The sequence below is a fragment of the Lithobates pipiens genome, unplaced genomic scaffold (genome assembly GCF_037356315.1).
Source record: "Lithobates pipiens isolate NorthernLeopardFrog02 unplaced genomic scaffold, aLitPip1_a1.2 Scaffold_8, whole genome shotgun sequence".
In the NCBI taxonomy this organism is placed as follows: domain Eukaryota; kingdom Metazoa; phylum Chordata; class Amphibia; order Anura; family Ranidae; genus Lithobates; species Lithobates pipiens.
The window spans coordinates 618,600,461-618,627,051 of record NW_027507903.1 but is presented as its reverse complement, the minus strand read 5'-3'; the positions used below and the strand labels follow the sequence as shown (position 1 = coordinate 618,627,051).

At 49.4% G+C, this 26,591-nt stretch overlaps 1 protein-coding gene across 3 annotated transcripts in view; it reads left to right on the top strand.

The window, feature by feature from the left end:
* The first annotated feature begins 4,833 nt into the window (after positions 1-4,833).
* Positions 4,834-26,591, top strand: part of PLD2 (phospholipase D2) — a 111,150-nt gene continuing 89,392 nt past the window's right edge. For 2 of the 3 annotated variants that reach the window (XM_077470722.1, XM_077470721.1), the window contains exon 1: positions 18,836-18,907. In XM_077470722.1, coding sequence (XP_077326848.1) covers positions 18,851-18,907 — 57 coding nt within the window. In that variant the 5' untranslated portion in view covers positions 18,836-18,850. Of the gene's footprint in view, positions 4,969-18,835; positions 18,908-26,591 lie in introns of those variants that run through there. The other variant, XM_077470723.1, reaches the window with a different exon arrangement.

Genomic DNA, 26,591 nt, shown 5'->3' with positions numbered 1-26,591 from the left:
CGCCGCCCCCCCCTGGAAAAAACTGACCCGACCCCCTCGCAGAGGTCATCAACTTCATCCAAAGACTAATGTCTTTGTGATCCCATCTGATGGAGGGGCGAACTGCCTTCCGCTGACGAAACTGTTCGTCATACCGAAGCCATGCCAAACCCCCATAAACCCTATGAGCCTCACTGATCGCCTCAAGATAGCAAAACAGTGCGGAGCAATTTTCCGGGGCCTTTTCCCCGATCACACTTGCAAAAATCGCAAACGCCTGCAACCAGTTTGCAAATGTGCGCGGGATTAACCTATACCTCCTCTTCTCTTCCTCATCCTTTTTACTCTCCTCCGGCTTTACCCGATCTAAATTAAATTTCTCCAAGGGGAGCAGGGCAAAAATTTCCACAAACTCATCCTTCCAAATCTTTTCCCGCACCTCCTTCTTCAAATGAGCCCCTAAAGGGCCCTCAAAACACACGTATACCTCACAACGCGCTGCGTCCGCCAAACGCACCTTGTCCAAATCCTTGTCTCCCGCCTCCGATCCAGTCTTAGTACCCCCGGCGTCCTTCTCCGTCTGCGACTCCGTTGTCACCGACACCTTCTGCGCTGTTCCCCCCCCTCCTGACGGCCCCCCCACCACCGCAGGCAGAAGAACCCACGGCGTAACCGGAGCTGGGGGTCTCACCTCCCCCCCATCCAATCGCCGTAGCAGCTCCCTGAGGGACTCCTACAACCCCTGAGACCCTTCCCCCACCTCCTGCCCGGACTGAGCACTGCCCTCTCCCAGCCCCCTCCCCCCATAACCTCCACGTTCCCCCCCCTAAGAACCCCCCTCCCCCCAATCTGTCCCCGCTCCCCCCCTCCCGACCCCCCCTCCCCCCCCCCTTACAACCCCCCCCCCCCGCCCCACAAGACAATGCAGAGTGTGAGCACTCATCAGGCTGTCCCAGGTGATAGGAACCTCCAGCCGCCCCACCGGATACTCCTGCAGCCTCCTGGGGATCTTCCAACAGCTCTCCTTCCTCACTGCTGCTGCCAGCCCGGTCCACCGATCGCTGAGACTGCTGATGTCCTTCAGGTCCTCCACTTCCCCTGGGCACTGCAGCGCTGGGCACAGGAGAAAGGCTGACATTCCTCAGAGTGCTCTGTCCAGGATTCGAAATTGGCGCTGAAACGGTGATGTCATCAAGCCACGCCGCACTCCCGTCCACTCCCGTCCACTCCCGTCCACTCCCTTTCTTCCAGGCCCCCCGCTCGCTGCCCGGAGTGTCCGCTCGGCGGGGGGGCCTGAAGGGGCCCAGCTGGGGCTCCCATAACGGCGTCGAGTCCTGGGGGTATTGTCTGGGCTCAGGCGCTCCGGGGGTCTAGACCTCCGAGCACGCATCTGGACAGGCCCTGCTGTGGAAGGACCCTGTCCTACCCCCTGCAGCGTGGCAGCAATCTGGCCCTGAAGCCACTCCGTGCCATGCGCCTCCGCTGCTTCCCTAAGCTGCGCCCAAAGGTCCTGTAACCCACTCATCCTAACTAACCTCTCTCTATCTGCTTGCAGGACACAACGTCTCTCCTCGCTTGCTGACCCCCAACTGCTGACTTGCCCCACCCTGGCACATGGAAGAAGGAACCACACTCCTCCCCCCCTTGTGACCATCCACCAATGGGGTAAGTACGCCTGCATCCTAGAAACCACCCCCACGCTGCTTTTCCTTAGCCCAGTCATTCCCTTGCACCCTGTCATGTATGTCCTGCGCTTCCTTTTTAATACAGCTCCGTACATGTCTGCATCCCTCTTACATCAGAGTGTCCTATCACCAGCCCCCTTACATCAGAGTGTCCTATCACCAGCTCCCTTACATCAGAGTGTCCCATCAGCAGCCCCTTACATCAGAGTGTCCCATCAGCAGCCCCTTACATCAGAGTGTCCCATCAGCAGCCCCCTTACAACAGAGTGTCCCATCAGCATCCCTCTTACATCAGAGTGTCCCATCAGCAGCCCCTTACATCAGAGTGTCCCATCAGCAGCCCCCTTACATCAGAGTGTCCTATCAGCAGCCCCTTACATCAGAGTGTCCCATCAGCAGCCCCCTTACATCAGAGTGTCCCATCAGCAGCCCCCTTACATCAGAGTGTCCCATCAGCAGCCCCCTTACATCAGAGTGTCCCATCACCAGCCCCCTTACATCAGAGTGTCCCATCAGCAGCCCCTTACATCAGAGTGTCCCATCAGCAGCCCCTTACATCAGAGTGTCCCATCACCAGCCCCCTTACATCAGAGTGTCCCATCACCATCCCCCTTACATCAGAGTGTCCTATCAGCAGCCCCCTTACATCAGAGTGTCCCATCACCAGCCCCCCTACAGCAGAGTGTCCCATCAGCATCCCTCTTACATCAGAGTGTCCCATCAACATTCCTCTTACATCAGAGTGTCCCATCAGCAGCCCCTTACATCAGAGTGTCCCATCAGCAGCCCCTTACATCAGAGTGTCCCATCAGCAGCCCCCTTACATCAGAGTGTCCTATCAGCAGCCCCTTACATCAGAGTGTCCCATCAGCAGCCCCCTTACATCAGAGTGTCCCATCAGCAGCCCCCTTACATCAGAGTGTCCCATCACCAGCCCCCTTACATCAGAGTGTCCCATCAGCAGCCCCTTACATCAGAGTGTCCCATCAGCAGCCCCTTACATCAGAGTGTCCCATCAGCAGCCCCTTACATCAGAGTGTCCCATCACCAGCCCCCTTACATCAGAGTGTCCCATCACCATCCCCCTTACATCAGAGTGTCCTATCACCAGCCCCCTTACATCAGAGTGTCTCATCACCAGCCCCCCTACAGCAGAGTGTCCCATCAGCATCCCTCTTACATCAGAGTGTCCCATCAACATCCCTCTTACATCAGAGTGTCCCATCAGCAGCCCCTTACATCAGAGTGTCCCATCAGCAGCCCCTTACATCAGAGTGTCCCATCAGCAGCCCCCTTACATCAGAGTGTCCCATCAGCAGCCCCCTTACATCAGAGTGTCCCATCACCAGCCCCCTTACATCAGAGTGTCCCATCACCAGCCCCCTTACATCAGAGTGTCCTATCACCAGCCCCCTTACATCAGAGTGTCCCATCACCAGCCCCCCTACAACAGAGTGTCCCATCAGCATCCCTCTTACATCAGAGTGTCCCATCAACATCCCTCTTACATCAGAGTGTCCCATCAGCAGCCCCTTACATCAGAGTGTCCCATCAGCAGCCCCTTACATCAGAGTGTCCCATCAGCAGCCCCCTTACAACAGAGTGTCCCATCAGCATCCCTCTTACATCAGAGTGTCCCATCAGCAGCCCCTTACATCAGAGTGTCCCATCAGCAGCCCCTTACATCAGAGTGTCCCATCAGCAGCCCCTTACATCAGAGTGTCCCATCAGCAGCCCCTTACATCAGAGTGTCCCATCAGCAGCCCCCTTACATCAGAGTGTCCCATCAGCAGCCCCCTTACATCAGAGTGTCCCATCACCAGCCCCCTTACATCAGAGTGTCCCATCACCAGCCCCTTACATCAGAGTGTCCCATCAGCAGCCCCCTTACATCAGAGTGTCCTATCAGCATCCCTCTTACATCAGAGTGTCCCATCACCAGCCCCCTTACAACAGAGTGTCCCATCAGCATCCCCTTTACATCAGAGTGTCCCATCACCAGCCCCTTACATCAGAGTGTCCCATCAGCAGCCCCCTTACATCAGAGTGTCCCATCAGCACCCCCTTACATCAGAGTGTCCCATCAGCACCCCCTTACATCAGAGTGTCCCATCAGCACCCCCTTACATCAGAGTGGCCCACTGAGCCATCGGCCCACCGGGAAACTCCCGGTAGTCCCAATGGCCAGTACATGCCTGTCCAGCGGAAAGATAAGGAAAGGACCCCCCCCCCCCTCCCCCTGGCTTTATTCCATAGGAACGCCTAGGAAAAGACCGATCCGAAGGGATCCATCCCCTTAAATCTTGCTACATGCTGTTTACCTTACAGCAGTAAGGTAATCGTTTATTTCAGGGTGTCAGTGACACTGAAGATTCATATCTTAGCACTTGAAGGCACAGTATCACTGAATGTCAGTATAGCAGCACACAGTGTTCCTGTGAAACACTTCCACACCTGCACTACTGTTGCACACTGGACTAAGAAATATACGTCCCAATATTGCACTAAGAGACTTGATACACTCAGTTTGCTAAAAGAATTTTATTTATTTATTTATATTTTTTCTGTGTATATACATATATATATTTTTTTCGTATCTCTCCTTGATGAAATAAGTCACTTTATGAATTATTGACTTTTTTACGTATGTTGCACAATTTTGAAATCACACACCACTTATCTTTTGATGCAATTTTGCACATGTTGGATATTTGTTTTACATTTATTTTTTAAAAATTTTGCACAGTAGGAATTTTTATGATGAACATCTATGTCCCTTTTTAACGTATATATTTATGAATTTATGATATTATTTTAGTATATTATATTTACATACTTGCACTTAATTTTGCTAAATATACCGATGAATGTTTTCTAGCTATAATCACAAGTTGATAATTCTAACAAATTACTATATATAGAAAAATATATAATCTTGTACAAGGAGTGCCACACCACCCCTTACTTTTTAAATCCTGGAATCTGATTGGTTTCTATGCAGAGCTGCACCGGATTTTGCACTCTCCAGTTTCAGTACCCCCCAGTGTGTGTATTGTGTAGTGTGTGTATGTTGTGTATGTTGTGTGCTCTCTCTCCGGTTTAAGTGGAGCACCATGATGACACTGTCCCCCTCCCTCCTGGGTGTGGGCGTAGCTGTGTTTGCTGGGATTGTAGCACAGGGGAAGGGAAGGGAGGGGTGTGGAGTGAATGAGATCAGCCTCAGCCCTGTACTTTCTGGATGGAGGAGGACTGGTATGTCTGCTGAGTGCAGGAACAACAGAGGGGACATCAGGTGACAACCCAGGTTGGTGTGCTTGTCATACTTGTATGGGGGGGGTCATCATTGAGGGGGGGAGGGGAGGGCAGAGGGTGAGCCCCCTTTATACTGCGGACAATGGGGAGTGAGGAGTGCGGCACTGCAGACTCAGCGCTTCTCCCTCCAAGTGATTGGACAGGGAAGGTCCCCCCCGGCCGGGACCTGAATAGCGATCGCAGTGCATGACGCATTGTCTGCGCCTTCCAGCGCTCTACCATCAACTCTAATCAGAAACACCTGTGTGACTAGGCTCTGATAGAAGCAGCAATCCCCCTCCAAGCTCTAGAGGCAGCTGAGACTAGAAACATAGAAGAGTGACAGCAGAAAAAAAAAAAGACCGAGTGGTCTGGTGACTGGTCGCAAAGACCACCTTGTCCCATTCAGGGTTAGCAACTGTCAGTAAATTTACTGACACTATGATTTTTATTTTATTTTTACAACTGCCAGTAAATATCAGGGCTGATCATTTCATGCTGTGTTGACTTTTTAAGTGTAAATCAAGCGAATGCCTTTGTTGTAGGTATTGTCAGTGTTTCCATATCATAGTGATTGGTATGGAGAGGTGACAGTGTCAGCAAGAAGGCACCACCGTCCCGACCGAGTAATATACGGACAGAAGGGTGAATTCCTGGCATTTTCAGGGTGCCGGGCACAAAAAATATTATAATAATACACCAGAATATAAAACTTATATAAACTTCCAAAGTAAGACTTTGCTTCCCACTGCTCTGAGCCACACAATCTTTCATCGAGTCATAAAATATACATTTATTTTATAATTTAAATATATTTTGTTTATATTCTGGCGTATTACTAGCCATTTTTTTCTGCCTGGCAACTTAAAAATCCCATTAAATCGTCCTTCTGCGTCCATATGTTTCCATATTATATTTATACTCTTCAATTATTCACTGTGTTAGTTTTCAACAGGAGTTCTGTCATTTCTCAGGTTACCAGTAAAAAAAAAAAAAAAATGTGCTCTGCCAGTAAATTTTTCCATGTCTTGTCAGTAAAAAAAAAATGCTGTGGGAGGTTGGCAACCTTGGTGCCATTGTGTTTATGTAAGGTGTGTTTTATTTTTTTATTCTTTTGTTATCTTATTTGTTTGTCCTAACAATAAGTGGAGTGTCCCAATCACTCCAGTACTGGTGACCGCCTCTGCTGGAAGTCTGTTTCGAACCATCAGCTACTCCACCCGCGCGCAACACATAAACCTGACACAGTCTGCTTCCATCGGAGCTTTATCACGCAGGTGATTTGTCGTCCTGCCTCCCCCCATTTTTTTTTTTTTTTTTTTTTTTTTTACAGACCAGTACGTTAGTTAGGGATGATGATAACCGCACAGCTACAGACTGTGATTGGATTGCAGGACCAGACATTACAGTCTGCTGAACATTGATTGCGGAAGGGGCACATCACTACAGTCTCTGGAATATGGAATAGAAAAAAAACACAAAAAAACTTTTAAGCTGGATACACATTATACAATTTTTATTATACACATTATACATTTTTTTTTTTTTTTGTAGATTTATTTTTATTTTTTTCCTTTTTTAGATTTACCAAAACCATATAATATGAGGTCACGTTAGGGCTATTTTCCTACATGGTGGACAACTGTTATTATCTGTCTGTATGAACATTTCAGTGTGTTTTGTATATCTATGGACACGTGTTGTAGTACTACTGTCCTGCTGGTGCTCTTTTTATTAACTACTATGTTTACATTTTTTTTTTAATAATACATTTTGTATTATTTACAAATTTATGACATGACCCATAATTCTGCTGCCTAAAAATCCCACTTCTGGGGGAGCATTTTCCAATTCTATAATATGAGGTCAAACCTTAATTGTTTCAATGTGTCTGCAATCAGGTAGGTCCTTCCACTACATGGTTTTGGTAAATCAAACAACAAAAGTTGTATAGTGTGTATGGGGGTCTTGGGGGCTGATTAAGACCCCCCCATACACACTTTTCTAATTAAGACCCCCCCCCATACACGCTTTTCTAATTAAGACCCCCCCCCCATACACGCTTTTCTAATTAAGACCCCCCCCCCATACACGCTTTTCTAATTAAGACCCCCCCGTACACGCTTTTCTAATTAAGACTCCCATACACACTACTCTAATTAAGACCCCCCCCCCCATACACGCTTTTCTGATTAAGACCCCCCCATACACGCTTTTCTAATTAAGACCCCCCCCCCATACACGCTTTTCTAATTAAGACCCCCCCCCCATACACGCTTTTCTAATTAAGACCCCCCCCATACACGCTTTTCTAATTAAGACCCCCCCGTACACGCTTTTCTAATTAAGACTCCCATACACACTACTCTAATTAAGACCCCCCTCCCCCCCATACACGCTTTTCTAATTAAGACCCCCCCCCCATACACGCTTTTCTAATTAAGACCCCCCCCCCCATACACGCTTTTCTAATTAAGACCCCCCCGTACACGCTTTTCTAATTAAGACTCCCATACACACTACTCTAATTAAGACCCCCCCCCCCCCATACACGCTTTTCTGATTAAGACCCCCCCATACATGCTTTTCTAATTAAGACCCTCCCCGTACATGCTTTTCTAATTAAGACCCTCCCCCCATACACGCTTTTCTGATTAAGACCCCCCCATACATGCTTTTCTAATTAAGACCCTCCCCGTACATGCTTTTCTAATTAACCACTTGCTTACTGGGCACTTAAACCCCCCTCAGTCCCAGACCAATTTTCAGCTTTCAGCGCTGATGCACTTTGAATGACAATTGCGCGGTCATACAACACTGTACCCAAATGAAATTTTTATCATTGTTTTTCCCACAAATAGAGCTTTCTTTTGGTGGTATTTAGTTACAGCTCGGAGCACCGATGGGCACAGATAAGGCGGCACTGATGGGCAAAGATGGGCACAGATAAGATGGCATGGATGGGTGGCACGGATAAGTGGCACGGATGGGTGGCACGGATGGGCACTGATAGGTACCACTGATAGATGGGACTGATGGGCACTGATAGGTGGCACTGATGGGCGGCACTGCTGGGCACTGATGGGCGGCACTGCTGGGCACTGATGGGTGGCACTGGGGTGCAACACCTTTGAGGCACATTGTGGGCACTGTGGGTGGCACTGTTGGTGGCACTGCTGGATGGCACTGTGGGTGGCACTGCGGGTGGCACTGTGGGCACTATGGGCACTGCTGGGTGGCACTGCTGGGGGGGCACTTTTATTCAGGATGGCACTGCGGTGGGCAGGTGGGCACTGGCAGGGGGCAGGTGGTCAGCTGTATTGCTGGCCGTGATCGGGACTGATGTCCCGATCACGGCCGCCGGTGATCTGCTTTTTTTTTCTCTCCTCGCGCTGTCAGCGCGAGGAGGAATAATAGCCGATTACCGGCTCCGTTCTATCACATGATCAGCTGTCATTGGCTGACAGCTGATCACGTGATAAGGGGTCGGGATCGACCCCTTGCACGGATCGGTGATCAGGCGAGTCTCACGGACTTGCCGATCACAGAGCGCGCTGCGCGCGCCCCTCAGGGCGCGCGCAGGCCGCTCGTACCCGGGACCACGTCAATAGACGTAGTCCCGGAAAAGTAGATCCGCGCTAATGCCGTCATTTGGCAATAGCGCGGATCCCAAGTGGTTAAGACCCCCCCCCCCCCCCATACACACTATTAGGGCCAGTTCACACCATAGAAACGCAGTCTGGATGCGCTCCAGATGCTTTTTTGCATGCATGTTTTTGATGCCTTAAATAAGAACATGGGTGTTCCAGTGCATTTTTGTTGCGTTTCTGATGGTTTTTACAGCGCTACAGTACAGTCCAGTGCAGGAAAAATGCAGTGTGTTCTTTATTTTTTCTTTTCAGGAACTGGAACGCACTGGAACTGCAAGCACTGGTGTGAACTATGCCATTGAAAACCATATATCTTACTTTCTATGCATTTTTGATGCTGAAAAAAAACGCACTGGACTGCATGTGGTGTGACCTGGCCCTAACCTTAAATAAGAACATGGGTGTTCCTGTGCGTTTTTGGTGCGATTTTGATGCAGTCCAGTGCATCCCCCTCCCCCCTTTATTTTCCTTAACATTAAATAAGAACATGAGTCTTCCAGTGTGTTTTTGGTGCGTTCCCGTGAGGTTTTTGATGCTTTTTACAGCGTTCCAGTGCAGGAAAAATGCAGCGTGTTCTCCTTTTTTCTTTTCAGGATCTGGAACGCACTGGAACTGCAAGCACTATGAGTTTTTGATGCAGAAAAAAAACGCACTGGACTGCATGTGGTGTGACCTGGCCCTTCGATTTTCTGCAGATTTTCATTTCCGGTTTAACAAAACCATATAATATGAGGTCAAATCCTTAAGCGGTTTGATTTGTATGCAATCAGGCCGGCCCTTGCACTACATGGTTTTTGGTAAATCTGAAGACAAAAAATCTTCAGAAAATCGAATGCCCCGTACACACGATCGGACATTCTGACCACAAAATCCATCAGATTTTTTTCCCCCCGACGGACCTTGGCCCGAAAACTAGTCTTGCATACACACGGTCGCACAAAGTTGTCGGAAAATCCGATCGTTCGGAACGAGGTGACGTACAAAACGTACGTCGGGACTACGTAGAGGCCAGTAGCTAATAGCTTCTTTCTGAGCATGCGCGCCACTTTGTGTGCATCGGAATTCTCTACACACAATCGGGAAAAAGTCCGATTGGATTTTGTTGTTGGAAAATTTTATCCAGCTCTCAAACTTTTTTACGTTAGGAAATTCCGACAGAAAAAGTCCGATAGAGCCCACACGCGATCGGATTTTCCAACAACGTAATCCGATCAGCCTTTTTCCGTCTGAATTTTTGACCATGTGTATGGGGCATTACTAAAACGCAAGAGCGCACAATCTGGTGCAGCTGTGCATGGTGGCCAATCCGCTTCTAACTTCAACTTGTTCAATTAACTGTCAGGGAAACCTGGAAGCTGATTGGTGCACCAGACTTTGCACTCTCCAGTTTTAGTAAATGAACCCTTTAGTTTGCTAGAGCACAGTTTATCATAACCAACTGCCATTTTTTATTTTTTTTTATTTTTAGGGATACCACCTCACCCCTTTAAACCCGAACTGACACAGGTTCTGAGGCTAATTTAATGCAGATAAGGCACCAATTGAGTTTAATTACCACGTTAATTAGCCTCAGAACCCGTGTAATCAATATGTGTAAAGGTATGAGGTTGCAACCCTACCTGGGCTACATCTCAGTGCTGCCGATCGCCTGCAGGCCTTTTAGCAGCCACTTCCTGTCTGCATGTACTCCAGCAATGGCTGCATGGCATTTCTCAGGTCGGGTTTCCTGGTGGTGACAACAGTGGACCATATGCACATATCCAGATATTCGAAGCCACATGCACGTGGCACGGGTGGGAAAAAATGGCAGTTAGGTTTCTAGGGCTTTTTTTTTTTTTAAATACTTGTTAACGCAGCTGTGTGTTTTCTAATGTGGCCATGCACATGCAGGTATTTATATCACGTTCGGAGGCAATTAAAAAAAAAAAAAAAAAGAAAAAAGAAAAAAAAAGCCCAACACTATGTTTGGAGAGAAGTGTGTGAGCATAAATTATGTACATATGCATATCCGAACGAATGTGCATGTAAACCAGGCATGTACTGGCCATCAGGACTACCGGGAGTTTCCCGGTGGGCCGATGTCCATGACATCAAGTAGCATCGCTAGGGGGGGACTTTTGGGGTTATAGCCCAGAATCTGGGGCCCATAGCCCCGAGTCAGACCAGGAGTCCCCAACCACAGGGTCCCGGCCCACTACCGGGCCATGGGCTCTCTGCAGCCATGCGACGGGCAGCACAGAAGAGCTGGAGAGCGGGCAGGCAGTTCACTGATGTAAGGGAGAGGCTCTCTGGGGACCCTGATGTAAGGGGGAGGCTCTCTGGGGACCCTGATGTAAGGGGGAGGCTCTCTGGGGTCCCTGAGGTAAGGGGGAGGCTCTCTGGGGTCCCTGAGGTAAGGGGGAGGCTCTCTGGGGTCCCTGAGGTAAGGGGGAGGCTCTCTGGGGTCCCTGAGGTAAGGGGGAGGCTCTCTGGGGTCCCTGAGGTAAGGGGGAGGCTCTCTGGGGTCCCTGAGGTAAGGGCGAGGCTCTCTGGGGACCCTGAGGTAAGGGGGAGGCTCTCTGGGGACCCAGAGGTAAGGGGGAGGCTCTCTGGGGACCCAGAGGTAAGGGGGAGGCTCTCTGGGGACCCTGATGTAAGGGGGAGGCTCTCTGGGGACCCTGATGTAAGGGGGAGGCGCTCTGGGGACCCTGATGTAAGGGGGAGGCGCTCTGGGGACCCTGATGTAAGGGGGAGGCGCTCTGGGGACCCTGATGTAAGGGGGAGGCGCTCTGGGGACCCTGATGTAAGGGGGAGGCGCTCTGGGAACCCTGATGTAAGGGGGAGGCGCTCTGGGGACCCTGATGTAAGGGGGAGGCGCTCTGGGGACCCTGATGTAAGGGGGAGGCGCTCTGGGGACCCTGATGTAAGGGGGAGGCGCTCTGGGGACCCTGATGTAAGGGGGAGGCGCTCTGGGGACCCTGATGTAAGGGGGAGGCGCTCTGGGGACCCTGATGTAAGGGGGAGGCGCTCTGGGGACCCTGATGTAAGGGGGAGGCGCTCTGGGGACCCTGATGTAAGGGGGAGGCGCTCTGGGGACCCTGATGTAAGGGGGAGGCGCTCTGGGGACCCTGATGTAAGGGGGAGGCGCTCTGGGGACCCTGATGTAAGGGGGAGGCGCTCTGGGGACTCTGATGTAAGGGGAGGCTTTTTTTGTGCAATTGCGTACAGTTTATATACTGTTTTTGTGCGTTTGCAAACTTAAAGTGGTCTGGTCTGGATGAAGTCCAGGGCCAAATTTTTGTCCCAGTCCAGCCCCGATGTAAACTTATTATAATGAATTATAAAAAAAGAAATATTCTAGCCAATAGAATTAGTTTGCGCTCACACGCTTCTGAACACCATACACCTGTGAAGGTGGGTGAAGATAAGAGGTGTGTGTTTTTTTTTTTTTTTTTTTTTTTTTGTTTTTTTCCTTGCAGCATTTTTAGAGCATAACTTCATATACCTTCATGTGAGAGGCCCGATGTGTGCTGAAATTCAGTTCCTATCAGGAGTAGGGTTGCCACCTGCCCGGAATTCACCCGGACAGTCCAGGTTTTCAATCACATGTCCGGGTTTCAGGTCACCTAAAACCCGGACACACTATTCAGACAAGAATGTGGCTCGGAACAGGTCTTGACAAGAGGGTGAGGTGGATACTATGTGTGCCACGTTACTATTCTCTTTGGAGTTGCCAAAGGTGTCCCAGGTCTGTTTATAATCCTATAGTGTATACTAAAACAAAAAGGAAAAAAACGACTGTTTACCACTAATGTGTTGGGGTTTGGCTTGAAGAAAAAGTGGCAACCCTTATCAGGAGCCCGGGTGACAACACAGTACCGCAGATGGGTGATGAGGACAGAGCGTTGTCACTCCAAAACAGGAAGTGCCTGAACAAGGACCTTCATGGCAGGATCACTGGGGGTTGTTGTAATGAAGGCTGCGGATTGAAAATTACATTTTGAATGGAGGATTTAGTGATTGGGGGTTTACTCTGCTTTCTATGTAAAGAAGCTTTATGTAGACGTGTGACTACACCAGGAGAGGCCAGGAAACCAGTATGGGCAGTATGTGTGTCCTGTATGTGATCCTGGAATGAGGCCAGTCCTGTCTGCCGTACATAGTTCCACCTATGTGTGTACACACTGTATGTGTATGGAGGTATATAGCTGTATACACGGCACGGTGTCACCCCAACAAATCATTCATCTCTGGTAGTCACTCTCCTTTTATTAGAGCACGTTGGGTCCTGTACTGCCACACCCCCCATTGTGCCGCCGTTCTGATCGCCATTGTCACTCCTACTCAACCGTGACTCACCCGTGTCTTCCTGCATGTGCTTTTACTATATGGAACCTGCACATGTCCTAATGATTGTTATTTGTATTTTATATTCTCAAACATTTTATTTTTTATATTTCACCTCAAAATTATTATTATTCATATTTCTTTTTGCCTATTATTGTTGTTGTTTATATTTGCTATTCTCAATATTATACACATGCCGATTGCTCCATAGTAGATCTACTGCTACAGGGTGCCCACACTGTGCAATATATATATATATATATATATATATATATAATAATATATATTTTATATATATATATCCTTAGAACCAAAATTTTTTCTTTGAAGTGGCTAATCCGTGGCAGCATACTACCATCTGTATGCAGTCATGTTGGTACAGGGAAAACTTTTTACTGGCACCTTATACAAAAATTAGAAGGGGGAAGTGGAACCCCAGGGGAAGGGTCATTTGGAATGGCCCTCAAAATTCAAAACTATAAATGCCCTGTACACACGATAGGAAATCCCGCAAGCAAACGTCCAATGTGAGGTTTTGGTCGGAAAATGCGACCGTGTGTATGCTCCATCGGACTTTTGCTGGCAGAATTCCTGCCAGCAAAAGACTGAGAGCAGGTTCTCTATTTTTCGGTCGGAAAAAGTTCAGATCGGAAATTCCGATTGTCTGTATGCAATTCTGACACGCAAAATTCGTACGCACGCTTGGAAAAAAATTTGACGCATGCTCGGAAACATTGAACTTCGTTTTCTCGGCTCGTCGTAATGTTGTACGTCACCGCGTTCTTGGCAGTCGAAAGTTCTGAGAACTTTTGTGTGACCGTGTGTATGCAAGACGGCTTGAGCGGAATTCCGTCTGAAAAACCATCCAAGATTTTTCAGACGGAAATTCCGCTCGTGTGTGCGGGGCATTAGTGTCACTGGTTCCCACAAAGTATCAATGTCCGTTTGTTCGCCGCAGTAACACGGTCCCACTATAAGTCACTGATCGCCCCTATTACTAGTATAAAAATTCCAGTATATATCCCATAGTTTATAGACGCTATAACTTTTGTGCAAACCAATCAATATACACTTATTGGGATTTTTTTGGGGGGGAGCAGAATACATATTATTATTATTATTATTATTATTATTATTATTATTTTGGATTAGATATGCTTTATAGCAGAAAGCAAAAAATCAATTGTTTCCCTCCAAAATTGAAGGTCTTTTTTGTTTATAGCTCAAAAAATAAAACCTGGTGATCAAATACCACCCAAAAAAAAAAAAAAAAAAAAAGCTCTATTTGTGGGGAAAAAAATGACATACATTTTATTTGGGTGCAGCATCGCACGACCGCACAATTGCCAGTTAAAGTAATGCAGTGCCATATTGCAAAAAATGGCCTGGTAAGGAATAGGGGTAAATATTCTGGAGGTCAAGTGGTAGTTGTAGTAATAATAATAATTATTATCATTATTATTATCAATGACTAATATTTATTATTTATCTTTTTATTCTCAGTTATTTATTATTATTACTACTTATCTTTTTATTCTCAGTTTCATTATTTTATTAATAATAATCGTTTTTTTTTAATCTATTCTCAAGTTTATTTATTATTATTATAATAATGAAATTACAAATAAAAAAATAAAAAAGAATAATTAATAATGAAACTGAGAATAAAAACTATAAGTAGTAATAGTAATATTATTATTATTATTAGTAGTAGTAGTAGTAGTAGTAATAATAATATCAGTTATTGCCCCGCCTCTCCACCTCATCCAATCAGAGACTGATTTGCATTCATTGAGAAATTGCAAAGCAATCTCTGGATGGCGGCAGTGCTGAGCGGGTGACCTCCTGTGTTCACAATGCAGCAGGGCAACCACTCCACACAGGACCTGGAAGTAAGTGGAGATCACCGGAGTAGCAGTGTCTAGTACAGTGATTTCCAGCTTCCAGGGGCATTGTTATGGTATATACATAGTTTACGTTGGTCCAAGCTGGATCAATGTAACTATGTAAAAATATCCATACCTGGAATTTCTCTATAACTGCCTGATAAGAAAGCTTGTTCTCTAGCTTGAACTGGCTTAACAACCTGGCGGAATTCTCTTCTTGGTCTTTTGGTTAAGATCAAGTTGTAGGATCTGTTCTTCTCAGTGTTCTAGTGGAGGTTCTGTGTTGTTATTCTGACCTGACCAAGGTTGTAGTGGTGGCTATGAATCTCTGCTACAGTGATGGGGACTCGGAAGGTTAATACCGGCTGGAACAGAAACCGGAGTGCCCACAGGCACAGGAGAAATTCCCCTGGGAAAGCTGGTTACCTCCTGGTTTGAACGTTCTACCTTGTCTGGCCGTGGGCTGGGAAGGTAGAAGGTCCGCAGTGTCCGTGCCCTCTGGAAGTGGTCGCCCTAAGGGTGCTCTTAGTAACATTTGGAAGTGGGCTCCACGGTGTGAAAAGGCACATGTTCACAGTCATCAAAAGGTTAATTTCTGCACTGCGTCTTTTAGGGCCTGGCCTTTTGGCTAAGTCTGGGGGCAATTTTTGTCTACCAGGCCTCAGGGCCCAGGCCATTGCACAATTGCACGGCCACTTTACTATTTTTTATTTATTTTGTCTCCCACTGTTTGTCACTGCTTTCACATTTATGTGTGTTTTCTCACAGATGGAGGGTGTGAGTCCTTGGGCTTGCCCTGATGTCTAGGGGGAGGATGTTTGGCCCTCAGGTTCCTTCTTCCCCTGCCCCTTGGGGGTCTCTCTTAGGAAGAGACCCATGCCTTTTGGTTAAGCAGACCATTGGAAACCTTAGTCCCTGTCAGGAGCCTTGTGCTCCGGGGGATCAGGGTAGAGGTCCTACTCCTTCGGCTGACCTAGAAGAACAGGGCCTGGCAGACCATTGGAAACCTTAGTCCCTCTCTGGAGCCTTGTGCTCCGGGGGATCAAGGTAGAGGTCCTACTCCTTCAACTGACCTAGAAGAACAGGGCCTGGCAGACCATTGGAAACCTTAGTCCCTGTCTGGAGCCTTGCGCTCCGGGGGATCAAGGTAGAGGTCCTACTCCTTCGGCTGACCTAGAAGAACAGGGCCTGGCAGACCATTGGAAACCTTAGTCCCTCTCTGGAGCCTTGTGCTCCGGGGGATCGGGGTAGAGGGCCTACTCCTTCGGGTGACCTAGAAGAACAGGGTCAGCCAGGCCTTCTGGTTAGACAGACCATGGGAAACCTTAGTCCCTATCTGGAGCCTTGCGCTCCGGGGGATCAAGGTAGAGGCCCTACTCCTTTTGGGTGACCTAGAAGAACAGGGCCTGGCAGACCATTGGAAACCTTAGTCACTGTCAGGAGCCTTGCACCCTGAGAGATCAGGGTAGAGGTCCTACTGCTTTGGGGGTGGATTAAAGCACACAGCGCTTTTTAAGTGCACTTTTTAGTGTGTGTTTCACATCCATGTTTTTTGTTCACTTACGGGTTCTTCCTTTTTCAGGTTTTTGCACCATCGCGGAATAAAAAAAAAAAAAAAAAAAAAAAACACCTGGCGGAATGGGCTGTTTTGGCAGAGTCGCCCCCCAGCCAGTAGGGGGAGCTGCCATAACCACTCATGCTACAGGGGTCTAGGCATTCTGATACGATACTTGTAAGCAATGATTCCACAGAGCTATATAATGTTATGTTCTTAGAATACAAGCAACCGAGAGGAAAAATAACTACTTGGTTTTTATTGAGACCGGGGAAGGGAAGTACTGATGAAAAAAATGTAGTGGTATCCTGGAGTTTGGCTTTAAATGTATTATTATTATTATTATTATTATTATTATATATATATAATATTTTTTTTTTTCAAGGCTTGCAGTGTAAGTACCTGGGTTAGGTCTGGTATCAGCCTTTTGCTGTCTTTGTATAAACTGGGAGAGGGAGAAGCAGCACAAGTAGCCAATCGGTTCATGTGGTGACTTGCAGCATGCTAATTGGAGGAGAGCAGAGTGACCGAGGGAAGAGCTCATCAGTCTGCTGCTTCTCCTTCACTGTCCAGCCACAGGCCGGAGGTGAGCCCATGACAGCCTTTGCTGAGAACAAATATGAATGATTCTGGCCGTCATTTAATCTGGAAGACTGAGGACATCTAGAGGCGAAAAGGAAATACTGCAGGGGGCAACCTCGCCTTGAAAGTATTGCAACCAATCTTTTATTGGGCCAAGCAGGGCCATCTTTAACACAGGGCATAAGGGGCAGCTGCCCCAGGCTGTTGCCTACAGATAGTTAAGTGGATTCGGGGGGGGGGGGGGCATGAAAGTGTTTGTCTAGGGTCCAATCAATATTAAAGACAGGCCTGGGGCCAAGGTGAATATGACAGATTCCCCCTTTCTTTGTCCTGGTGACTACCGGTATAGAGCACAGTAAGTAATGAGAAATCCCAAGTTGTCACTGGAACAGGAATAGAGAGCAACTCTTCCAATTGGGGGACAACTGTGACAACCAAGAGAGGGTGTCCTCTCACTCCTCTCACTTTTGATGAGATTTATTTTCACTTCCTGTTTTGCCGCCTGAACAGGAAATGAAAAGAAATCTCCCCCAAGGGGACACTGATTGCTAAAAATTTAAAGCACATGTGAAGTCAACGAAAGCTCATTATCTTATTCCAAATAAAGTTTCTAAAGCTGTATTTGACCACTTCTACCTCTTCTTACCATGCGATAGCTGAAAGATGGGTACAGCGCAGCTCTGTTGAACATCTGTTGAACATCAGTGCCCAATACTGCCACCCCCCATCAGTGCCATCAATACGGCACATCAGTGCCTGCCAGTTACTGCCACCCCCTTCAGTAGTGCCCATCAGTGGTCATCAGTGCAGCCTCATCAGAGAAACTAAGAAAAAGTTGTTTAAAAAAAAAAAAAAAAAAAAACCCCAGTGATGATAAAATACCACCAAAAGAAAGCTCTATCTGTCTCAAAAAAATGATAAAAATGTCATTTTGGGCACAGCGTTGCATGACCGCGCAATTGTCATTCAAAGCGTGACAGCGCTGAAAGCTGAAAATTGGCCTGGGCAGGAAGGGGGTGACTGTGCCTGGTATGCAAGTGGTTAAATTACTTATAATTATTTAAAAAAAAATTTTTATTTTTTTTTTAATCCTGGTCACATGATCTCATGGGATTCCTTTGCTGAAGAGTAAGCTAAATGACGAAGGCGGAGAAACGCGTTCCCCGTGTGATGTGCCAAGTAGATGAGGGTTGGGCAGGGGATGTGGTGGCAAAGCTCACTACGAGAATACAAGCTTCTTATTGGAATATGAACTCCTGTACAACCAGACTGTCGTGTTTTTTTTTTTTGTTTTTTTTTTTTGTTTTGTTTGTTTTTTTTCTGAATGATTGAAGCCGCTGGCTATAGCTGACAACACTGATCAATGTGTTCTGACGGCGGGGGAAGTCTCTCTATCACCAGAACACAATAACACTGCTGGAGTAAATAAATAAATAAAATTTAAAAAAGGAAAAATGGGCAGATTCTCCCATCCACACATTCAATGTGGATGGGGGAATCTGCACATTTTTCCTTTTTAATTTTTTAATTACATTTTTTAAATTAATTAATTAATTAATTATTTATTTATTTATTGTTCAATCCGCTGATTGAACAAAGGTGTTTTTTTTTTTTTTTTTTTTTTAAGCCTGGCCATACATTTTTCGCAATCTTCTGTCCTTCAGCCAGAGGTTGAATGAAAACATTTTCCGTGCTCGTAGCCCACATTGTGCACATCCAGTGATTGTATGGCAGATGACATATTTGCATTGTTTTGTATCCCATATGTGTCTGTTTATCCAACGTGATGAGATCGGCCCGGCTGGTTCAGCCTCCCTCATTGTGTGATAGCCTGAGGCCGGATCTCAGGTAGATGAACACTGAAAGTGGATCTTCAGCCATAACCTGCCTGCTGTGATGTCTGGGGAGCACAACGATCGAACAGGAAGAGGGGCCGTGTGCAAGAACAATCGGGTAGGCAGCTTGGAGTAGAAATGAACTATTGCAAAGGAATACTTAGGAGTCTGTTTCTAAAAATAATTGGATAGTTATAGGTCCTCCAAAACGTCATGAACATTCATTCTTTACTAGATCGCCAGCTGTTGTGAGAATGGGGTGAAATTTGAATGTTCTTAGCGCTTTCCTCTTCTGGTTGAGGCGCTCTACGGCGTTTTTGCGCTAAAAATAGTACCTGTAAACTGCCTCTTCTGCAGCCCCGGTGTGAAAGCCCGAGTGGTTTCACTCTGGGGTGGTGCATTTGCAGGACGGAAAGAAAATAAAGTCCTGCAAGCGGCATCTTTGGGGCAGTGGCAGAGCAGTGTATACATTGCTCCTCCCCCGCCTCTGCCCATTGAAATGAATGGGCGCTGCACTCAAAGCTCCTTTAAAAGTGATTTGAAAGCAGCGTTAAGCGGGCGCTTTTAACCCCCCTAGAAATAGTGGCGCCAATGCGCTGATACAACTAGCAGCGATTTACCGCTAATGAACCCGACGCTTCAGTTTGAAAGTGGCCTTAATGTTTCCTTTTCTTCTGGTTGAATGTTTCCTCTTCTGATTGAATTCTCTTAGTGTTTCCTCTTTTTCTGGTAGAATTCTCTTAGTGTTTCCTCTTCTGGTTTAAAGCTCTTAGTGTTTTCTCTTTTTCTGGTACAATGCTCTTAGTGTTTTCTCTTTTTCTGGTAGAATGCTTTTAGTGTTTCCTCTTCTGGTTGAATTCTCTTAGGCCGCGTACACACGGGCGGACTGTTCGCCCAACCTTGTCCGCTGAACAGTGTTTGGGCGGACAGTCCGCTCGTGTGTGGGCTTTGAGCGGACAGTTTCAGCGGACAGTTGGACGGACAAGGTCTTTCGGAAATTCCGAAAAACTGTCCGCTGAAACTGTGTTTGAGCGAACAGTCCGCCCGTGTGTGGGGCTGTCCGCTGTACTTTCGAAATGAGCGGACTGTTCCCGCTCGGAAAGTCCGCCCATTTCGAGCGCGTGTACAGGTAGGCGGGGCCCGCGAAGGAGACGTCGCGGGCTCCGCCGCCTGGAATGGGCTTAAAGGGGAACCCCAACGCCGAAAAAAATCGGCGTGGGGGTTCCCCCCAAGTCCACACCAGACCCTTGTCCGAGCACGCTACCCGGCCGGCCAGGAAAGGGGGGCGAGCGAGCGCGCCCCCCCTCCTGAGCCGTACCAGGCCGCGTGCCCTCAACATGGGGGGTGCCTTGGGGAAGGGGGGGCCGCGCGGCCCCCCCACCCCAAAGCACCTTGTCCCCATGTTGATGAGGACAAGGGCCTCTTCCCGACAACCCTGGCCGTTGGTTGTCGGGGTCTGCGGGCGGGGGGCTTATCGGAATCCGGGAGCCCCCTTTAAGAAGGGGGCCCCCGGATACCGGCCCCCCACCCTATGTGAATGAGTATGGGGTACAATGTACCCCTACCCATTCACCTGTGAAATAAAGTACAATAAAACACACAACACAGAGAAAAAGTATTTTATTGCACAGCCGGGGGTCTTCCGTCTTCGGGGGTCTTCTCGCCGGACTCCTCCGCTATGTGTGTGTAGCTCTTTTGCCAGCGGAGGAGTCCGGCTTTCTTCCTCCCCGCCGCCGGCCTCTTCTCCCGACTTCGGGGGTCTTGTCCCCCTCTTCGGTTCTTCTGCCGGGCCACCGCGCCTAGTCCGGTGGCCCGGTCTTCTGTCGCCGTCTTCCGTTCTTCTGTCGCCGCCTTCGGTTCTTCTGCCGGGCCACCGCGCCTTCTTGTAGCTCTTTTACAGGCGGTGGCCCGGTCTTCTGTCGCCGCCGCCGCCGCCGCCTTCCGTTCTTGTTCTTCTTCTTGTTCTTCTTCTTCTTCTCCTGGAGATGTTGACTCGACGAGCTCTCCGGCCGGAATGCCAGGGACGCGCTGTGCGGTCACTTATATAGTGACAATGGGGCGGGGTCACATGGTATATGTCACATGGGTTGGTCACATGGGTTGATGTCACATGGGGACTATGACATCGTAAGGGGGCGGGGTCACCATGTGACCAACCCATGTGACATATACCATGTGACCCCGCCCCATTGTCACTATATAAGTCACAGCGCAGGGCGGCTCTGGCATTCCGGCCGGAGGGAGCGACGTGTCAACATCGCCTGGAGAAGAAGAAGAAGAAGAACACGAACGGAAGGCGACGGCGACAGAAGACCGGGCCACCGCCTGTAAAAGAGCTACAAGAAGGCGCGGTGGCCCGGCAGAAGAACCGAAGGCGGCGACAGAAGAACCGAAGGCGGCGACAGAAGACCGGGCCACCGGACTAGGCGCGGTGGCCCGGCAGAAGAACCGAAGAGGGGGACAAGACCCCCGAAGTCGGGAGAAGAGGCCGGCGGCGGGGAGGAAGAAAGCCGGACTCCTCCGCTGGCAAAAGAGCTACACACACATAGCGGAGGAGTCCGGCGAGAAGACCCCCGAAGACGGAAGACCCCCGGCTGTGCAATAAAATACTTTTTCTCTGTGTTGTGTGTTTTATTGTACTTTATTTCACAGGTGAATGGGTAGGGGTACATTGTACCCCATACTCATTCACATAGGGTGGGGGGCCGGTATCCGGGGGCCCCCTTCTTAAAGGGGGCTCCCGGATTCCGATAAGCCCCCCGCCCGCAGACCCCGACAACCAACGGCCAGGGTTGTCGGGAAGAGGCCCTTGTCCTCATCAACATGGGGACAAGGTGCTTTGGGGTGGGGGGGCCGCGCGGCCCCCCCTTCCCCAAGGCACCCCCCATGTTGAGGGCACGCGGCCTGGTACGGCTCAGGAGGGGGGGCGCGCTCGCTCGCCCCCCTTTCCTGGCCGGCCGGGTAGCGTGTTCGGACAAGGGTCTGGTGTGGACTTGGGGGGGAACCCCCACGCCGATTTTTTTCGGCGTTGGGGTTCCCCTTTAAGCCCATTCCAGGCGGCGGAGCCCGCGACGTCTCCTTCGCGGGCCCCGCCTACCTGTACACGCGCTCGAAATGGGCGGACTTGCCTCCGCCTTACGTGGGCGAGTCCGTTCATTTCAAAAGTTGAGCGAACTGTTTGCCCAACCTTGTTCGTCAAACAGTCCGCTCGTGTGTGGGCAAGTCCGCTCATGCAAATTTTGAGCGGACTGTCTGCCCAAACTGTTTGCCGAACAAGGTTGGGCAAACAGTCCGCGCGTGTGTACGCGGCCTTAGTGTATCCTCTTCTGGTTGAATGCTCTTAGTGTTTCCTCTTCTGGTTGAATGCTCTTAGTGTTTTCTCTTTTTCTGTTTGAATGCTCTTAGTGTTTTCTCTTTTTTTGGTAGAATGCTCTTAGTGTTTTCTCTTTTTCTGTTTGAATGCTCTTAGTGTTTTCTCTTTTTCTGGTAGAATGCTCTTAGGCCGCGTACACACGCGCGGACTGTTCGCCCAACCTTGTCCGCTGAACAGTGTTTGGGCGGACAGTCCGCTCGTGTGTGGGGCTTCAGCGGACAGTTTCAGCGGACAGTTGGACGAACAAGGTCTTACGGAAATTCCGAAAAACTGTCCGCTGAAACAAGGTTTCAGCGGACTGTTCGCTCGTGTGTAGGCTTGTTCGGCCAACTAAGTCTCGCGCATGCTCAGAAAGGATTTTCACGCCGAAAGCTATAATGCAGTGTATAGGACGTCGTATTTTTCGTCCCGTCGTACGTGCCGTTCACGTCATCGCGCACGGTTTCAGCAAACTGTTCGTCCGTCGTGTGTGGCCATGTCCGTCCATGCTAAGTTTGAGCGGACTGTTTGCCGAAACTGTTTGACGGACAAAGTTGGGCGAACAGTCCCCGCGTGTGTACGCGGCCTTAGTGTTTCCTCTTCTGGTTGAATTCTCTTAGGCCGCGTACACACGGGCGGACTGTTCGCCCAACCTTGTCCGCTGAACAGTGTTTGGGCGGACAGTCCGCTCGTGTGTGGGCTTTCAGCGGACAGTTTCAGCGGACAGTTGGACGGACAATGTCTTTCGGAAATTCCGAAAAACTGTCCGCTGAAACTGTGTTTGAGCGAACAGTCCGCCCGTGTGTGGGCTTGTCCGCTGTACTTTCGAAATGAGCGGACTGTTCCCGCTCGGAAAGTCCGCCCATTTCGAGCGCGTGTACAGGTAGGCGGGGCCCGCGAAGGAGACGTCGCGGGCTCCGCCGCCTGGAATGGGCTTAAAGGGGAACCCCAACGCCGAAAAAAATCGGCGTGGGGGTTCCCCCCAAGTCCACACCAGACCCTTGTCCGAGCACGCTACCCGGCCGGCCAGGAAAGGGGGGCGAGCGAGCGCGCCCCCCCTCCTGAGCCGTACCAGGCCGCGTGCCCTCAACATGGGGGGGTGCCTTGGGGAAGGGGGGGGCCGCGCGGCCCCCCCACCCCAAAGCACCTTGTCCCCATGTTGATGAGGACAAGGGCCTCTTCCCGACAACCCTGGCCGTTGGTTGTCGGGGTCTGCGGGCGGGGGGCTTATCGGAATCCGGGAGCCCCCTTTAAGAAGGGGGCCCCCGGATACCGGCCCCCCACCCTATGTGAATGAGTATGGGGTACAATGTACCCCTACCCATTCACCTGTGAAATAAAGTACAAATAAAAACACAACACAGGGGGAAAAAATATTTTATTGCACAGCCGGGGGTCTTCCGTCTTCGGGGGTCTTCTCGCCGGACTCCTCCGCTATGTGTGTGTAGCTCTTTTGCCAGCGGAGGAGTCCGGCTTTCTTCCTCCCCGCCGCCGGCCTCTTCTCCCGACTTCGGGGGTCTTGTCCCCCTCTTCGGTTCTTCTGCCGGGCCACCGCGCCTGGTCCGGTGGCCCGGTCTTCTGTCGCCGTCTTCCGTTCTTCTGTCGCCGCCTTCGGTTCTTCTGCCGGGCCACCGCGCCTTCTTGTAGCTCTTTTACAGGCGGTGGCCCGGTCTTCTGTCGCCGTCGCCGCCTTCCGTTCGTGTTCTTCTTCTTGTTCTTCTTGTTCTTCTCCTGGAGATGTTGACTCGACGAGCTCTCCGGCCGGAATGCCGGGGACGCGCTGTGCGGTCACTTATATAGTGACAATGGGGCGGGGTCACATGGTATATGTCACATGGGTTGGTCACATGGGTTGATGTCACATGGGGACTATGACATCGTAAGGGGGCGGGGTCACCATGTGACATCAACCCATGTGACATATACCATGTGACCCCGCCCCATTGTCACTATATAAGTCACAGCGCAGGGCGGCTCTGGCATTCCGGCCGGAGGGAGCGACGTGTCAACATCGCCTGGAGAAGAACAAGAAGAACAAGAACGGAAGGCGGCGACGGCGACAGAAGACCGGGCCACCGCCTGTAAAAGAGCTACAAGAAGGCGCGGTGGCCCGGCAGAAGAACCGAAGGCGGCGACAGAAGAACGGAAGACGGCGACAGAAGACCGGGCCACCGGACCAGGCGCGGTGGCCCGGCAGAAGAACCGAAGAGGGGGACAAGACCCCCGAAGTCGGGAGAAGAGGCCGGCGGCGGGGAGGAAGAAAGCCGGACTCCTCCGCTAGCAAAAGAGCTACACACACATAGCGGAGGAGTCCGGCGAGAAGACCCCCGAAGACCCCCGGAGCTGTGCAATAAAATATTTTTTCTCTGTGTTGTGTTTTTTATTGTACTTTAGTTCACAGGTGAATGGGTAGGGGTACATTGTACCCCATACTCATTCACATAGGGTGGGGGGCCGGTATCCGGGGGCCCCCTTCTTAAAGGGGGCTCCCGGATTCCGATAAGCCCCCCGCCCGCAGACCCCGACAACCAACGGCCAGGGTTGTCGGGAAGAGGCCCTTGTCCTCATCAACATGGGGACAAGGTGCTTTGGGGTGGGGGGGCCGCGCGGCCCCCCCCTTCCCCAAGGCACCCCCCCATGTTGAGGGCACGCGGCCTGGTACGGCTCAGGAGGGGGGGCGCGCTCGCTCGCCCCCCTTTCCTGGCCGGCCGGGTAGCGTGCTCGGACAAGGGTCTGGTGTGGACTTGGGGGGAACCCCCACGCCGATTTTTTTCGGCGTTGGGGTTCCCCTTTAAGCCCATTCCAGGCGGCGGAGCCCGCGACGTCTCCTTCGCGGGCCCCGCCTACCTGTACACGCGCTCGAAATGGGCGGACTTGCCTCCGCCTTACGTGGGCGAGTCCGTTCATTTCAAAAGTTGAGCGAACTGTTTGCCCAACCTTGTTCGTCAAACAGTCCGCTCGTGTGTGGGCAAGTCCGCTCATGCAAATTTTGAGCGGACTGTTTGATGAAACTGTTTGCCGAACAAGGTTGGGCGAACAGTCCGCGCGTGTGTACGCGGCCTTAGTGTTTCCTCTTCTGGTTGAATGCTCTTAGTGTTTCCTCTTTTTCTGGTAGAATGCTCTTAGTGTTTTCTCTTTTTCTGGTAGAATGCTCTTAGTGTTTTCTCTTTTTCTGGTAGAATGCTCTTAGCCCTTGTACACGCGGTCGGAGAATCCGTCGGAATGTGTCCTATCGGACCGCGTTGTTGGGTAATCCGACTGTGTGTGGTATGCATCGGACTGATTCCGTCGGAATATCCCAATTTTCCAACATGTTGGAAATATTTTCTGACCATCTGGTCCGATCGGACATACTCCGATCATGTGTAGAGAATTCAGATCGGACCAAGTGCCACGCATGCTCAGATCAAATTCCTAGACCAAAGCTATTGGCTACTAGCCTGAACGTAGTCCCATCGTAACTAAATAACGTCATCACGTTCTGAATGATCGGATTTTCCGACAACTTGGTCCGACTGTGTGTATGCAACAGTTTCGGACACAATCCGTCGGACGCAATCCGTCGGACAAAATCAGACGGATTTGGTTGGCAGAATCTCCGACCGTGTGTACAGGGGCTTTGTGTTTCTTTTTCTGGTTGAATGCTCTTAGTGTTTTCTCTTTTTCTGGTTGAATGCTCTTATTGTTTCCTCTTATGGTCATATGCTCTTAAGCCCCATATACACTATCAGATTTTCTGCTGCTTTTTTTTTTTCCTTCGGATTTACCAAAACCATATAATATGAGGTCAAACCTTAGGAGTTTCAGTTTGTATGCAATCAGGCAGGCCCTTGCACTACATAGCTTTGCTAAATCTGAAGGAAAGAATCAGCAGAAAATCTGATAGTGTGTATGGGGCTTTAGTGTTTCCTCTTGTGGTCAAATGCTCTTAATGTTTCCTCATCTAATTCTCTTCTTCTGGTTGAATGCTCTTAGTGTTTCCTCTTATGGTCGAATGCTCTTAGTGTTTCCTCTTGTGGTCAAATGTTCTTAGTGTTTCCTGTTATTGTCAAATGTTTCCTCTCCTGGTTGAATTCTCTGGTGTTTCCTTTTCTAGTTCAATGTTCTTGGTGTTTCCTCTTCTTCTGGTTGAATGCTCTTAGTGTTTCCTCCTCAGGTTGAATGTTTTATCCTCTGGTTAAATGTTCGTAGGGTTTTATTCTCTGAATGTTCATAGAGTTTTCTCCTCTGGTTGAATGTTTTTAGTGTTTCCTATTCTGGTCGAATGTTCTTCTGATCAAAGGTTATAAGTGTTTCCTCTTCTGGTTGAAGGTTCTTAGTGTTTCTGGTTGATGGTTCCTAGAGTGGTTCTTCTTCTGGTCGAATGTTCCTAGGAATATAACATAAATTGGATGAAATGAGTACTAGTATAAGTCCTGTCAATTCCGATAACTATGGTAAATCTGGTTAT